This window comes from Perissodus microlepis, chromosome 2 (assembly GCF_051167445.1).
Source record: "Perissodus microlepis isolate ML-2025 ecotype Zambia chromosome 2, ASM5116744v1, whole genome shotgun sequence".
In the NCBI taxonomy this organism is placed as follows: Eukaryota; Metazoa; Chordata; class Actinopteri; order Cichliformes; family Cichlidae; genus Perissodus; species Perissodus microlepis.
Window position 1 is genome coordinate 19,650,541 of NC_140462.1, and position 13,501 is coordinate 19,664,041.

At 41.8% G+C, this 13,501-nt stretch overlaps 1 protein-coding gene and 1 pseudogene across 1 annotated transcript; both read right to left on the reverse strand.

The window, feature by feature from the left end:
* Nucleotides 1–17: 17 nt before the first annotated feature.
* On the reverse strand, nucleotides 18–7,939 carry mcm7 (minichromosome maintenance complex component 7). The gene is made up of 15 exons (XM_084952043.1): nucleotides 7,745–7,939; nucleotides 5,656–5,735; nucleotides 5,004–5,168; nucleotides 4,761–4,885; nucleotides 4,495–4,675; nucleotides 4,274–4,411; nucleotides 4,041–4,190; nucleotides 3,834–3,948; nucleotides 3,616–3,747; nucleotides 3,290–3,373; nucleotides 2,812–3,023; nucleotides 2,445–2,710; nucleotides 2,155–2,323; nucleotides 979–1,088; nucleotides 18–615 (listed from the first exon to the last, which is right to left on the reverse strand). Exons 1-15 carry the CDS (start codon nucleotides 7,773–7,775, stop codon nucleotides 402–404), a joined length of 2,172 nt encoding a protein of 723 aa, XP_084808169.1. The 5' UTR covers nucleotides 7,776–7,939; the 3' UTR covers nucleotides 18–401.
* A 713-nt stretch (nucleotides 7,940–8,652) lies between these two features.
* LOC146392698 (zinc finger MYM-type protein 1-like) lies at nucleotides 8,653–10,453 on the reverse strand (annotated as a pseudogene).
* Nucleotides 10,454–13,501: the final 3,048 nt, after the last annotated feature.

Consider the following 13,501-nt stretch of genomic DNA (forward strand, 5'->3'; position numbering starts at 1 on the left):
CTCGGCACCAGGCAGAGTATTGAACCATCATTTTATTTTAACTCTCACAATACAAGGCTCAATATAAATTTGTCTGATTTGCATCATCAAGTATAAAATGTACAGAAATGCTCAATGTTAAACGGATGCTTGCAGCTAAACCACAGGAAATACTTCACAATACTAACTTCTGACATACATATTTACAAGCAAGGTACTGTTAACAGGATTCTTCTGGAGTTCTGGGTTTCCATTAGCTGGAATTCTTGCAAAATAGTCATATTAAAAAAGAATCTTCCATCTGCTGGACTTACAAAATGCTTAACCTCATTACAAGTCTGTAGAAAACCCACAACAAAGAGTCCCCCACCCTCCCTCAGGTGACTGAAACAAAATGTGCATGAAGGCGTGTCCCGAGTTGTTCAGACGAAAGTGATGCGCGTGCGGGCCTGGTTGACCTGCCACACGTTCAGCTCTTCGTACTCCTCCAAGGCCTCCTGGAACTGGGCGGGCGTGAAGCCACGAGAGACGCAACGTTGCTCTGCTTCAGCCATGCGAACCAACCCACCGGCTCCACGGCCCTCTGCGGCGAGCTCGCGGACCAGAGAGAAGATGACGTCGGCCGGTCGCTGCGTCCTGCAGATGAGAAAGCAGATATTTTAAAAAAAAAAAAAAAAAAAAAAAAAAAAAAAAGTTAACTTTAAAGCCTCAAGGAATTTTGAATAAACCTACTCAAAATGGCACAAAGTAAGGCATGTAAACATTCTACATGTACACGTACGAATGCACAAACTACATTTCCTGCCCGTTTTGAACATGCTGTCGTGTGAACAGAGCTCCATAAAAATCAAGCAAGTTTTACAGCTTCCTTCAGGACATGCAAGAAACTCATAAAACAGCTCTGAATCAGATGACATCCGGTCATGTTAGTCTGAACTCACTGAAAGCCATATTTATAAAAAAACAAAAAACAAACAGGCCTGGTTTTTAAGCTCTAACCTTGTGGTGCTGGATTTGTCAGCCTGTAATGAATCCTTGGACATCTCCATCAGCCTCATGGCCTCGTTTACATCTTCCTTCTCTACGGTGTCCATCATGCGAAGTCGAGCCTGAAGTAGGGAGTTAAAGGTGAAGATAATGCTAAGACTGTAGTTTGAGTGAATGCACGAATAAGAGTTAAAAATAATCCTACAATATCCATCTCAACTTAGGCTGCGCTGTGCCGGCACTGTCAGACCGAGACAAGTGCAATGCCCTCTGGGATGCCCGGCAATTGCCCAAGTCTCCGCCTCTCAACACCAGCTAGTCTCTCTATAGCATGAAATCAAAACACCACACAAAAGATCCCATCTGAATACTGTTATGATCAATTTGGCGTTTTTGTAGAACACACTGATGACAGTCCTGGCCATGGTCAGTTTTGCATGGGTTTGCACAGCTGGTCCTTATGCACACAGGCTGACTGCCCACCCTGCAAAGCTGGCCAGGATCAGCAAAGACATTAAAGCAGCTCCCTTGTGGTCATGAAGAGGAAAATACCAAATGAGTCATCTGAAAACACACAAATAAGCTGATGTGCAGCTGTGGCACCAATACTGCTTGTGGCTGTTTTGCCCCCTTGTGGACATCTGTGTGCAGCATATTGCCTACCTGTTAACCTGAAGTGCTGGTTTTGCAGTAGGTGGATGACTGCTACCTGCACAAACAGCACTTTTGACAACCAGAGGCAGAGATGATACAAGACAGACTTAATTCAAGCTTTTTTAATAATATTCATGTTGTGAGTGGGTGTAGCGTTTTTGCTACTGGGACTGGTTTTGGTAGTCAGAGATTTTTGTCCAGCGTGGGAAAGAAGTGCTCACAATGCAGTAGGCCAGATTATCATCACTACCTGCACTGTAAGCACTTTATCCCACACTGGACGATCGATCAAGACAATTTAATTCCATTAAAAGCTCCACAAAAGTAGTGCAACCGAACCCCATACGACACTTTTCTGCAAATATAAGTTCCACTGGAGTTTGATGAAAAACAAGAACAAATGTAACCCTGTTTCACTTCTTAAAACAAATGTCTGACAAAATTATAACCCTCTTGCAGGAGTTCAATCAGTGAGATTGGCCTCGAAATGTTTCCAGCCACCCACTACTACTCAAGTGGATGTGGAATTCTTACCAGTGCAGTGGAGAGGCGCAGGATGGAGAGGAGGGTACGAGCGGAGGTGAAGGTGGTGTCTTTGCTGACCCGAGCCTCTTTTCTCATTTCCACGTAAGCAGCAGTGATGTAATCGGCCAGCGACTCGGGCACCACAGGCTGCCGCTTCTTGCACAGAGATATATAACGCCTGATGGAAATGACATTTATCATTAGTTAATATTTCCTATTACGCAGACTTATTTGAAGTAAATTATCTGAGCTCCAACAATAACCTTCATGTGTTCATTTTTAAACATGCAAATTCTCACCTCATCAGTTTCATGTCAATAGGGGTGAAGTGTGTGGGCGGTTGGCGGGAGTGCTGGTGCACGTAGGTGATGTGCTGGGCCAGACGCAGGTCAGCATCAGCATCCGGTTTGTCCTGGATGAGCCACAGCAAGTCGAAACGGGAGAGCAGAGCAGCTGGCAGCTGAATGTTCTGCTCGATGCTCTTCCGGGGATTGTAGCGGCCATAGGCGGGGTTAGCTGCTGCTAGAATAGAGCAACGGGCGTTGAGGGAGGTCATGATGCCAGCCTGGAAGGGAGATTAAAAAAAACTTGTGTGGATGTTAAACAGGCATTGAATTTTTCCAGATACTTCCCCTAATTAAGAGTACTGGCAGTAATTAAGGATACCTTAGCAATGGAGATGGTCTGTTGTTCCATGACTTCATGGATAGCGGTTCGATCTGCATCCGCCATCTTATCAAACTCATCAATGCAGCAGATGCCCAGGTCAGCCAGAACTAAGGCTCCTCCTTCTAGAGTCATCTCACCAGTTAGGGGGTCACGCATCACTGCCGCAGTTAGACCGACCCCAGATGAACCACGACCTGTTGTGTACTGGCCTGAACAGCAGACCGGGAACAAGAAAAAGCTACAATTAGCTGTTGATCAAACGGTTAATACTTCAAGCTTCACTCAGAATAAAACTTCCAATTTAGATAGGACAGGCTGTTGGCATTCAAAACTTTGCATTAAAACACAAAAAGCGAGTGCTCTAGTCAAACTATCCCACCAGAAGTTAAGACGTCACAGTGTAGGACCTAATGAAAAGTAAACGCCATACTAGATAAAGCATTAAACCAGATAGGGGACAACAAACAGGACTCACTTCGAGGAGCCAGACGATCAATGTAGGACAGCAGCTGGGACTTAGCGACTCCTGGATCTCCCATCAGGCAGATATTAATGTTGCCTTGAGGAAGAAGAGACAACGGAATAAGAGCACTGCAGTGATTACAACATTTAATGAGGAAAAACAACTTCAAAGAAATGTACCTATGGAATAAAGAAGTTTGGTCTTGTGCCAGCGTGATAAAGGAGCATAAATTATATTAAAATTATACATTAAAATTAGTATTAGAAAGCTATGTTACAATATGATGAAACAGAAGAAAAGGATTTTGCCATTATAATTTTGTTTGCGTTTGTCCTCACCTCTGATTTTCATGCCTTTGGGAGCCTGTTCCACTCCTCCAACCAGCAACAGCAACAAAGCCTTCTTCACATCTTCATGTCCATAGATCTCTGGCGCTATGGAGCCAGCTAGCTTCTCATAAAATCCTTCATCTATAAAGAAAAATATTCACCTCAGACACTAAAGAACAAGGTCTCAGTTTATGTGTTCCTATTGTAGTGATGTCCAACAAACAGACCTGTGATGCTTCGCAACTCCTCATCGGTCAGCTCCTCGTTACCGAGTTCATCATCCTCAGTCTTGTTCATGAGTGTAATGCTGTGACACTCCAGATAGGTTTCTGACAGGAGACCCTGAAAAGAGCAAAACCACAATACATTTCAGTTTCTTTCTGGAGATGAGATTATTGCAGTAGCCCATGTGTACTTTGACAAGCAGATTATACCTGAACAGCCTGACTGAAGCCTGTGCGCAGCAGAGGGAGGAAGATTCCTGTGATGGCTACGTGGTCTCCTGGCTGGGCAAGACGTGTGTTTTCGCCACGCACGTACACCGTCATGCTCCTTGGGATGTTTCCAACAGGTACTTGGTCACTCTGTGTAATACCAGACGAAACTTGTGAGCTAATGTAAACCAAAACAACTGAATACAAACATAACAAGTTTGGGAGTTTCTTACGTGTTCCTGAATACGCAGTTCCTGGAACTTGATGAATTTGGAGCCTCTCGTCTGCAAGTACAGTCGCCCTCCAGATTTGTTGGTGACACACTCTTGGCTGGGACACATAACAAGCGGCATGAAGGAAGGAGACTGGATCTGAAGGAAAACGAGAGGATACGATGAAAAACGTTGTTCCTGTGAAAGCATATAAATGTATAGATGATTAAAAACCGTCTTACTGGTTGGTAGGTCTCAGCGCCACACTGGTCACATGTGTATGTAGCCACGGCCATCATCGGTTTGACCTCAGTCGCTCGGGTCACAATACCCCGAACTGCAACCAGGTGACCGATGCTGTCGGCTCGAATATCACGCACCACTTTGGGTTTAGAGGTGCTTGGAGCTTTAAAGTAAAGCTCGCTGTGGGAAGAAGTTCACAGTTGGATAATCAAAGGACAAATAAAGACATGCAGTAAAGCTCAGCTCTGAATCCGATTCAACTTACAATCTCCTCATGAGTTCAGGCGGGTATTGATTACGAGCGTCTCTTGTATCTGCAGGGTCACGACACCTTTGTTCCATCATCAGCCTGTGCTCAATGTACACATCCAGAGAATCTTTGGCAATAATCTATGTATTTAATTTAATAAAAAATAGACGCATTAATACTGGGCAAAAAAACAAAACAAAAAAAAAACAAAACACAATAGCAATTCATTTTTGGCACTTCTTAAACTGATCAACATACATCTCTTTCCTTGTACTCTGGCAGCAGCTCGTGGACAGCATCAGCAAACAGCGCTGTGTAACGTTTAGCATTCTCACAGATGCTCTCGACCAGCTCGGGGTCTTCTTCAGCCACATCATCCAGATCCACAAAAAGAGCCACCTGCTCCCTTTGGGCCAGCGCCACCTGTACGCAGGCAATTAATTAGATGATCACCCAACAATTACACAACCATCTTTGTAGCTACTACTAACGCCAAACACACCTTCATCTACATTTAGAAGCAAAAAGGGAATTATGCATTTTGTAAATAGGTAAGAGCCTTTTTCCATCTTTCACATGGAAGTTTGATTAAGAGCCATTTAGTTTTGCTTTCACTTTTACATTTTAATGCAATCGACCCAAAACTATTCTACTTATAACAAAAATGACTAGTTCAAATAAACATTTACATTTATGATTTTGTCAAATCAGAAATTTCTGCTTGTAAAGACAACAAATGGTGTCAAAGAACAGTGTAGCTAAAATGTTTTATTCACTGACCAGTGAAGCATCAGTGCTCATTAGCACACCAGATTTGTACTTTTTCTTTTAAGTGCAATAATATCAAAAATCTGCAATGAACCAACTCTAAAAACTAAATCTATACTCATTATTTCTGTAGTATACTCACAAGTTGGGCTCCATACTTGAACAGCTTCTTCCCGTTGTCATCCTCTGTGTAAAATTCCTGCAGGAACCTTTTGCATTTTTCTGCAAAACAACCAAAAATACCTTCAGTACAATTTAACAGGAGGGAGACGAGAAAACAAGCAAACAAAAAAACAAAAAAAAAAAAAAACAGACAGGCCACATGCAGCAAACACTAGGTGGAGATTGTTTGTTAGCCACACACATACAAAGAAAAGGCTGTTTACTTTAGTTCCCTTTAAACAATAAATCTTATTTCTGAGCTTAGAATCTGTTTAAATTGTTGATTAACACCACCGGCAATGGGCCTACACACTGTGAGCTAATTTGTTGTCCTGCGACGACCCCCTTTGTTGAGTAACATGGCATCCTGTAATCTCGATGAGTCACTACTGCCTTACAGTAAAGCACAAACTGCCACTGATGTGTTACATGAAGCCAATTCCGCTCTGACGTTTCCACATAATAGTTTTAAAGCGAAATAACTGGCAACACGCAGCAGATAGCTTCTGGGCAATAATGTAAATACAACAACAGGCGCGCTCAGTTCAGTGTCCATTTTTTTTTTGTAAAATATCCCCCCACTTCTCGAAAGAGCCACAACTGTTAACAATATTTAATTCAGCGCTTCGAGGAACGAAACTACTCTTGGCCGTGATAAATAAAATACTCCACTTACTTTGACGCGGTAGCAGCAAATCCGCACCTCTGCTTTTTTATTTCTCTCTTCGAGGATGTTATTGTAAACAAAGCAGCACATGGCTTTTTGTGCCCAGTCACTCACGGTATCCCTCCGCCATCCCTCCGCTCTTAAAAACAGTCCCGGCTGTTGTTTTCAAACCACAGCCAGCCATCTTCTAATGTTAGCCTAGGGTTAGCCGGGATGTACTGAACACAAGGCGCAGGCAGCCCCACCACTGCGAGCTTACTGCTCTTAATCTCTTGGCGGTGGAAGTAGCTTTCTTAATGCTATCGATGGTTCATGCACCACAAACTTCAGCCTTTAAGCGGTCGGTTAGATTCTGCGAAAGATGACTCGGGTGTTTGTGAAGTTTACTCGGACCTTTAGAGTGACTCAAGCACCGCTGCAAATTTAAACTTGCCGTAACGTAACGTTGATGGTGTTGTTATAATGGTCGATTATTAGTAAAACCCTGCCCTTTTAGATGTTTGTGTAACAGAAATAAAGTTTGTTTACCCAAAGTAAACAATCATTTAGCGTCTTCTTACGCTTTTAGAAATATATATACATATTCTGACCCTCAGCGTAAACGTGCTAAACACAGAACAGCACGTTAACTTGCTAGCTCGCTCGCTAGCGATTACTAGTTAACCCGATTTCAAGACGTTTAAACACCTCAACTAAACTCTAAATGTGGACATTATAAAATCCAGTTATTAAAAAGCGAAGTAGGGGTTAACTTACTGCCATTGTGTACCATTAAATGTTAAGGTTGCGCTCGCATTTGATATGAACTTAGCTAGCATTTGAGTGGCCTTTATAAAGTTCTCTGAAACGATGATCAACTTTTCAGCCTAGTGCTTTATCGTTGACTTTAAATGTTATACATTAAAAATGACAAACTTCGCGACATTAATGATTATCTTTAGTCGAACAGCTCGTGTAACTGTTGAGACATGTGCTTCGTGCTGCACAGTGGCGCCTGCTCCTTTGTTTAAGGATCCATCCGGGTCACCGTGGAGCCAACAGCCTGTCAGTCGCGCGCGCGCACAGTACCGAAGTCGTTATCAAGAGGATAGCTAATGTTCACACAAGTTTATGTTTTAACACTGCTCCCGTGTGTCGCGGGTTTCTTGACACCATGTGCAAGCACTCGTTTATTTTCTATCACTGTTTTCTTTAAAGTTGAGTTAGTAATGAAACGAAGCGGTAATGTTGCGCTTTCACACACATAAATCAGATTTTATATTATACCCAACTTCATAGCCAGTACACCCCGTGATATACGTTCACCAAGGTTTCGTGTGGGATTTTAGAAGAGTCATTTGGTAAAAAGTTGACTAAAACGGGCCAACCTGTTGCTGCCATGACGTTAAAGATGAAACATTACCTTTCTCTGCTTCGTAATCCTTGCGAGCCATGATTGAGCTTCAGTTAAGATAACTTACTTCCAAAAACGCGAGGGGGGAAACGCAGTTTATCTCAAATCTCGGTCTTTTTAAAATGTTTTCACTAACACCGGACACTCATTCACTTGCAGCCAGCGCTTCTCCCCTATCTCGGTACAAGAAGTGGCGCGAGTCTGACGTCTCCCTCAGCCAATAGAGTTGCTTCTTTCGGCGGGGAGAGGCGGGATTCGGTGGTGGCGCGAAAACTGCGGGCAGTCTGGTGTCACCTGACTGTGCGAACTTCCGCCCCGTTTGTCAGGAATGGCGCGAAATGCGATGATTGGATTCATGCGCAACCCAGTGTCAACAGGGTGAGCGTGGAACCCAACATAATGTCATGATTTACAGCTGTATTTCCCCATTTTATAACATACATGTTATATAGCAAATGTTTTTCTGACATTTTCTCACATAAGGAGATATAATGAAAATGTCGCACATTTTAATTGGCATTAGATTGTATGGAAGCTTGTTTGTGGCTTAAAAGTGCCTGTCATAAAACTTTGACTTCAGGGGCGTCACTAGGTTTTAAGGACAGGGGGGGCTTAGCCCCCAAGAGATGCACACGATGTGAACGAACGTAGTGAATGAGCACAAAATTTCACAAACAGAAAACAAGACTGAGAAATTGTTTTCCTACTTTTTTGGACAGATTAAACATCCTAGGCCACCAATAGATCTATTGTTTTATTTCAGTCTGTTTTATAATACAGTGCAACAAGAAAACAGAGGAAATGTGTTTGCTGCATCAATAACAAGAAAAAAACTGAAAATAAAAAAGTACATCATTTTTATGGCTGCAATCACCAGTTACTTGGTGGGTGGAAGCATCAAAGAATAACGTCTGTTTTTAAGATCGGTCAATCACTCTGTTTTGACTCAGATGCTGAAGCGTGTCTTTTTCAATAGACATGACTGCAAGACTGTGAAGTCTTTTCTGACCCATTGTTTGACGCAGCCAGGAGTGCAGCCGACGCAGTGCACTAAAGGACCTTTCGCACGAGCAGCTGCTGACAGGCACTGTTAGGGCAACTTGGATGGTTGCCTTCAGAGAGGGAAACATGTCTGAATCAAGGAGGTTGTACACAGACAACATATTTTTGGGTGGACATCCAGCCTCTGTTTTCCGCGTAAGAAAGTTTCTGGCCACCAGAACCTCCTCTTTTTTCAGGTCAAGTCTGTAGTGCTTTGCAAGTTCATTCAAGTGTGGTTCACTCAAGAAGTTCTCAGATTTAGGACTGCATGCCTGGATGCCTTTTAGCAGCCCTGCATCTACACTGCAAAATCTTTGATCAAGCTCGCCAACCATCCGATCCACACAAGGGAAAAGTAACTCTCTTTTCAATGTGTCTGAGTTGTTCAATTCAGTGCGTGAACCCACAGTTGCCTCCAGGACAAAATCCTCCATTTTCCTCTGTTTGTGCCTTGTCTTGGCACCTGGTTCAGGGATACTGTGGGTGTTACACAGGGCCTTGGTTTTCTCATACAGCTCTGTAGCAAATGCATCTGAGTGTTTGCCCTTAAGTGTGTCACACTCAGCTTGTTTACAGATAAAAGCTTCTGCCAGGTCTAAAGTCTCTTTCTGCAGGAATTTGTGGAGTCCTTCGGTTACAGACACAATCGACTGAAACATCAGTAGTGCATAGACTGCTGAGAACTTGTAGAGCTTTGCTCTGAGACCAACAGCTATGGGGGATCCAATTGCAGATAGGCACTCCAAAATGGCAGGCAATGTCTCAAGAACTGCACTGATTGATCGCAACTGACATACCCAACGAGTGTTTGAAAGTTGCACAAGCTCAGTTTTTGTCAATCCAAGCTTTGCCTGAGTCTCCATGAACTTATGATGATTGACTAGGGAGGTGCTGAAGAAAGAATACACACACTCCAACAAGCTGAAAAGCTCCACAGCCTCTGGGACAGCCTTGCAAGTATTGCACAAAACTCATCAAAAGTTGATGAGCATAACAATGCACATAGATAGCCTCAGGATGGAGCCTTCTAAAATGTGCTTGTACACCTCCAGTGGAGCCACTCATAACGGCTGCACCATCATATGTTTGTGCTACACACTTAAGCTCTGCAAGACCATAGTTTTGGATCTGCTGCTGAATCTCATTTGCAATGGACTGGGCATCAAATGATTTTATCTCTGCTAGTGCAAGGAAACGCTCCTTCACTGCCCCCTCTGACACGTACCTGACACAAACAGCTAACTGCTCTGCCTTTTCATCCCTTGCCTCATCTGCCATGATGGCATAGACTTTAGACTTTGTCATTTCAGATACAATGACACTAGTAACTTCCTGGGCACAACAGTCAATCATGTCATTCTGGGATGTTGGCAAGATATACTGTGCATTTGATGGGGGATTATGTTTTTGAAGAAAAGGATCAAACGCCTTCAAAAGCTCCATGCACGCAAGAAAATTCCCTCTGTTTGGGCTGTCTTCACTTTCATCATGGCCACGAAAAGGGAGTCCCTGTCTCCCTAACATAGAGGTTACTGCAACAATTCGTCTGAGATACTCTCTTCTTTCGACTATCTCACTCACATTTGCAGTTGCTATCATCTGTGCAACGTTTCCCTGTTTGCTAGTTCCCTGGTAGCTTTTCCATGTAACAACACTGTCCTTATGTGTTTGAGCCATCTCATGCTTGCCAAAGATGACTAAAGCTTTCTTCCAGTTCTTGCAACCGCTACTGACCAAACTATCATGTTTGATGTTTTTGCCAAACACTCTACATGGGAAGCAGAAAGCTGCATTCTAGTTGACTGAATATTCTAACCAGTTGTGCTTTTCAAACCAGCTGTGGTTAAATGCTCGCTTCTGTGTACCAAAAGTATCATGTGGACAGCTCTTCAGCTTTACCTGTCTGGGCCCTGTGTCTTTGTCACCTAAATCAAACCCTGTAGTAGAATGAGTTGCTGCAGCTGCTTCATCATTTTCCCTCTCTTGGCCTGTTTGCTCTCCTCTCTCTGTAATAACTTGATCTTCCTCTGCCTCTCGATCCATTTGCTGCAGCTCCTCTGTCTCTCCTTGCTCTCTCTGACTTGAACTTGCCTGTTGACCTTTTTCTCCCTCAGCCTCTCCTTCTGCCTCACCCTTCAAGATATATTAAAACATACTGAATTGTAATGTAAATTGCTAATATCATGACTTCTGCTCACGCGCCACAGTAATTTGTTGCTCCCAAATATTTTGAAGTTACAAATATTACATTTTGAGCACGCATGTGACTAAAATGGTTGCAATTTAAAGCCCTGAAAAATATTACTAAACTACTTGAAGTAATATTAAAATAGAACCCTCAAAAATATGTGAGTCAGGCTAATTTGACTTATATATATATATATCTTTGCTCTCTCTACTTTCTAACCTTGACTCTTCTAAATAAAAGCTCAAGTTAAACAGGTCTTATATGTTGTACCGTGACTGAAATGTTTCATATTTCATATCCATATTGAGTTCCATAAAATTCTAATCCGACTGTCTGCATCACAAATGACTCCATCCTGTGAAATCTTTGACTCACCTCTCCAGCAGAGGTCTCTCCCCTCTCACTCTCTGTGCTCCTCTGCCCTGACTCCTGCAGGTTAACCCTTTAAGACCTAGCATAGAACCAAGTCCGCCAGGGCTTATATCATATTTTTACATGGTGTAGTGCCATTTTTTGGAGCATTTCAAGTTGATATACATCAATACAACCATTATAGCCCAAATTTTAATAATATGTATGCATTAAGTATATAATAATTACATAAATTGCAAAAAAGTGCAATAAACTACAAAAAAATTGAAAATCGTTTTTGTTTTTTTAACATATATTTCTAGTTAGAGAAATTTAAGAGGCTTATCCCTCAAAACTGTAAATACAAAAAAGTTGCACAAAATAGTTTCCCACCACAGGAAATTTATTTTAAGTGTCTTCATAGTTTTATTTTTGAAATACACCAATTTTTATATACTGCAGGAAAAACGAAAATAAATATTATAATGCAAATTTGCAAAAAGACAGCATATGCATCAAAATAAACTATTTCCAGCAGTGCAATATGAGTCCTAAGCATCCCAGAAACGACACAAAAAGTCATAAAGTCAAACATAACTTCTAAAAACACCAGTATAGGCTCGCAAGGACCTGATGGTAAAAAACTACATTTCCGCAAAATGACGTCACTTCCGGTTTCGGGCAGGTCATGCCGGACGTGCGATAGTTCGCCCTGATGGACGTAGGAAGTGTTACGAACAGCTGATCAGATCGGCAAAGCCTGTTTCTGGAATATTATGTTTTTGTTGCTGCAAGTGCTTTTTATGCAGTTTTTGCAAAGCTATATGTGGAAGGAAACCGTGACCTAGGACAAGCTGATGGCATAAGATGTAAGTACAACTCCTCCGGTTTCATATGCAAAAAAAATTATTGCGCTAGCTTATGTGGTTGCAGTGCTACCGGGATTTAGAAGTAGTTATGCAAAACAGAGCGTGCCGCTCCAACCGGTTTTAGGGATGGAGGAGTGATTATTATTATTTCCACTGATGATAACCATACCTGAATGAGCTCAGCTCGATTTTTCAGAGCTAAAACGAGTGACAGAAATTAACATTAACCTAACAATTTAACTTAGTGCGCTAGCCAGGTTTTTATTTATCAAAATGGGGAGCACCTGGTTCATTATTTACATGGGACTCTCTGCTGTTAGCTGGAGCTAACTAATTGTTACTACCAGCCAGTGATGAAGACTTACTTTCTTGAAAAACTTGCGTATATCCATGATTTCATGCTGTTTGCAGCATGTACGCTAGTGTGTCCGCAGGTGTATACGAGCGGAGTGTAAAGTAGCAGTGAAAACGAGGACTGGATTTTAAGTAATGTGGATGTCCCCTGTGAACAACTGGAACGGATTGGATAACGAAGCACTGATGCTACCTTAACAGTGTAAAGTGAAAGGGACCAACCGAGTTATGATCATATTTATGTGAATAGCGACAGGTTTATATTATTATTTCTTTAAACTCATATTCCTGCATCTTTATATTGAATTTGTCTGCAAGTTATGTAAAAAAAAAAAAAAAACCCACCAAATTATTTAGGGGGGCTTAAGAATATTTTAGGGGGCTTCAGTACCCCTAAAATAGGCCTAACGACGCCACTGTTTGACTTATTGAGTAGCTCAACTTTAAGTTACTTACACCTAGGACTACATTTTGAGACGCCTAATAATCATCACCCCCTGCCCAATTCATTTTCTTTATACAGTGCTGAATCACAACAGTAGTTATATAAATTAGCCATTTATCACAACAGTTGAGGGTGAGGGGAGGAAGACAGACAAGTACTTTAAAGCCATTTCAGAGAAAGTCAAAATTTCTAGATAAATAACCTCAAGTTTTGATTAATTAAATAGAGAAAACCTAAAGCTGATTCTTAAGGTTTTTGATCACTGTAAAATACCACCGTATATCTTGATTCCTTCCACTTGTTTTTCTAAGCTCCTTCTGCTTCATGGTGTAATTCACTACAAAGCAATATGTGTTACTTTGTGCATGTTGTTACTTTTATTAATCTTTTACAAAGGATACCCTCGGAATTCATTGATTTACTATAGTGTCTACTCTTTTTGATCTTGTTTATTAGTGATTTTTTTGACCTAGAAATAAAGCAAAGAAATCACACATTACAAACAGGAATAACTAGTA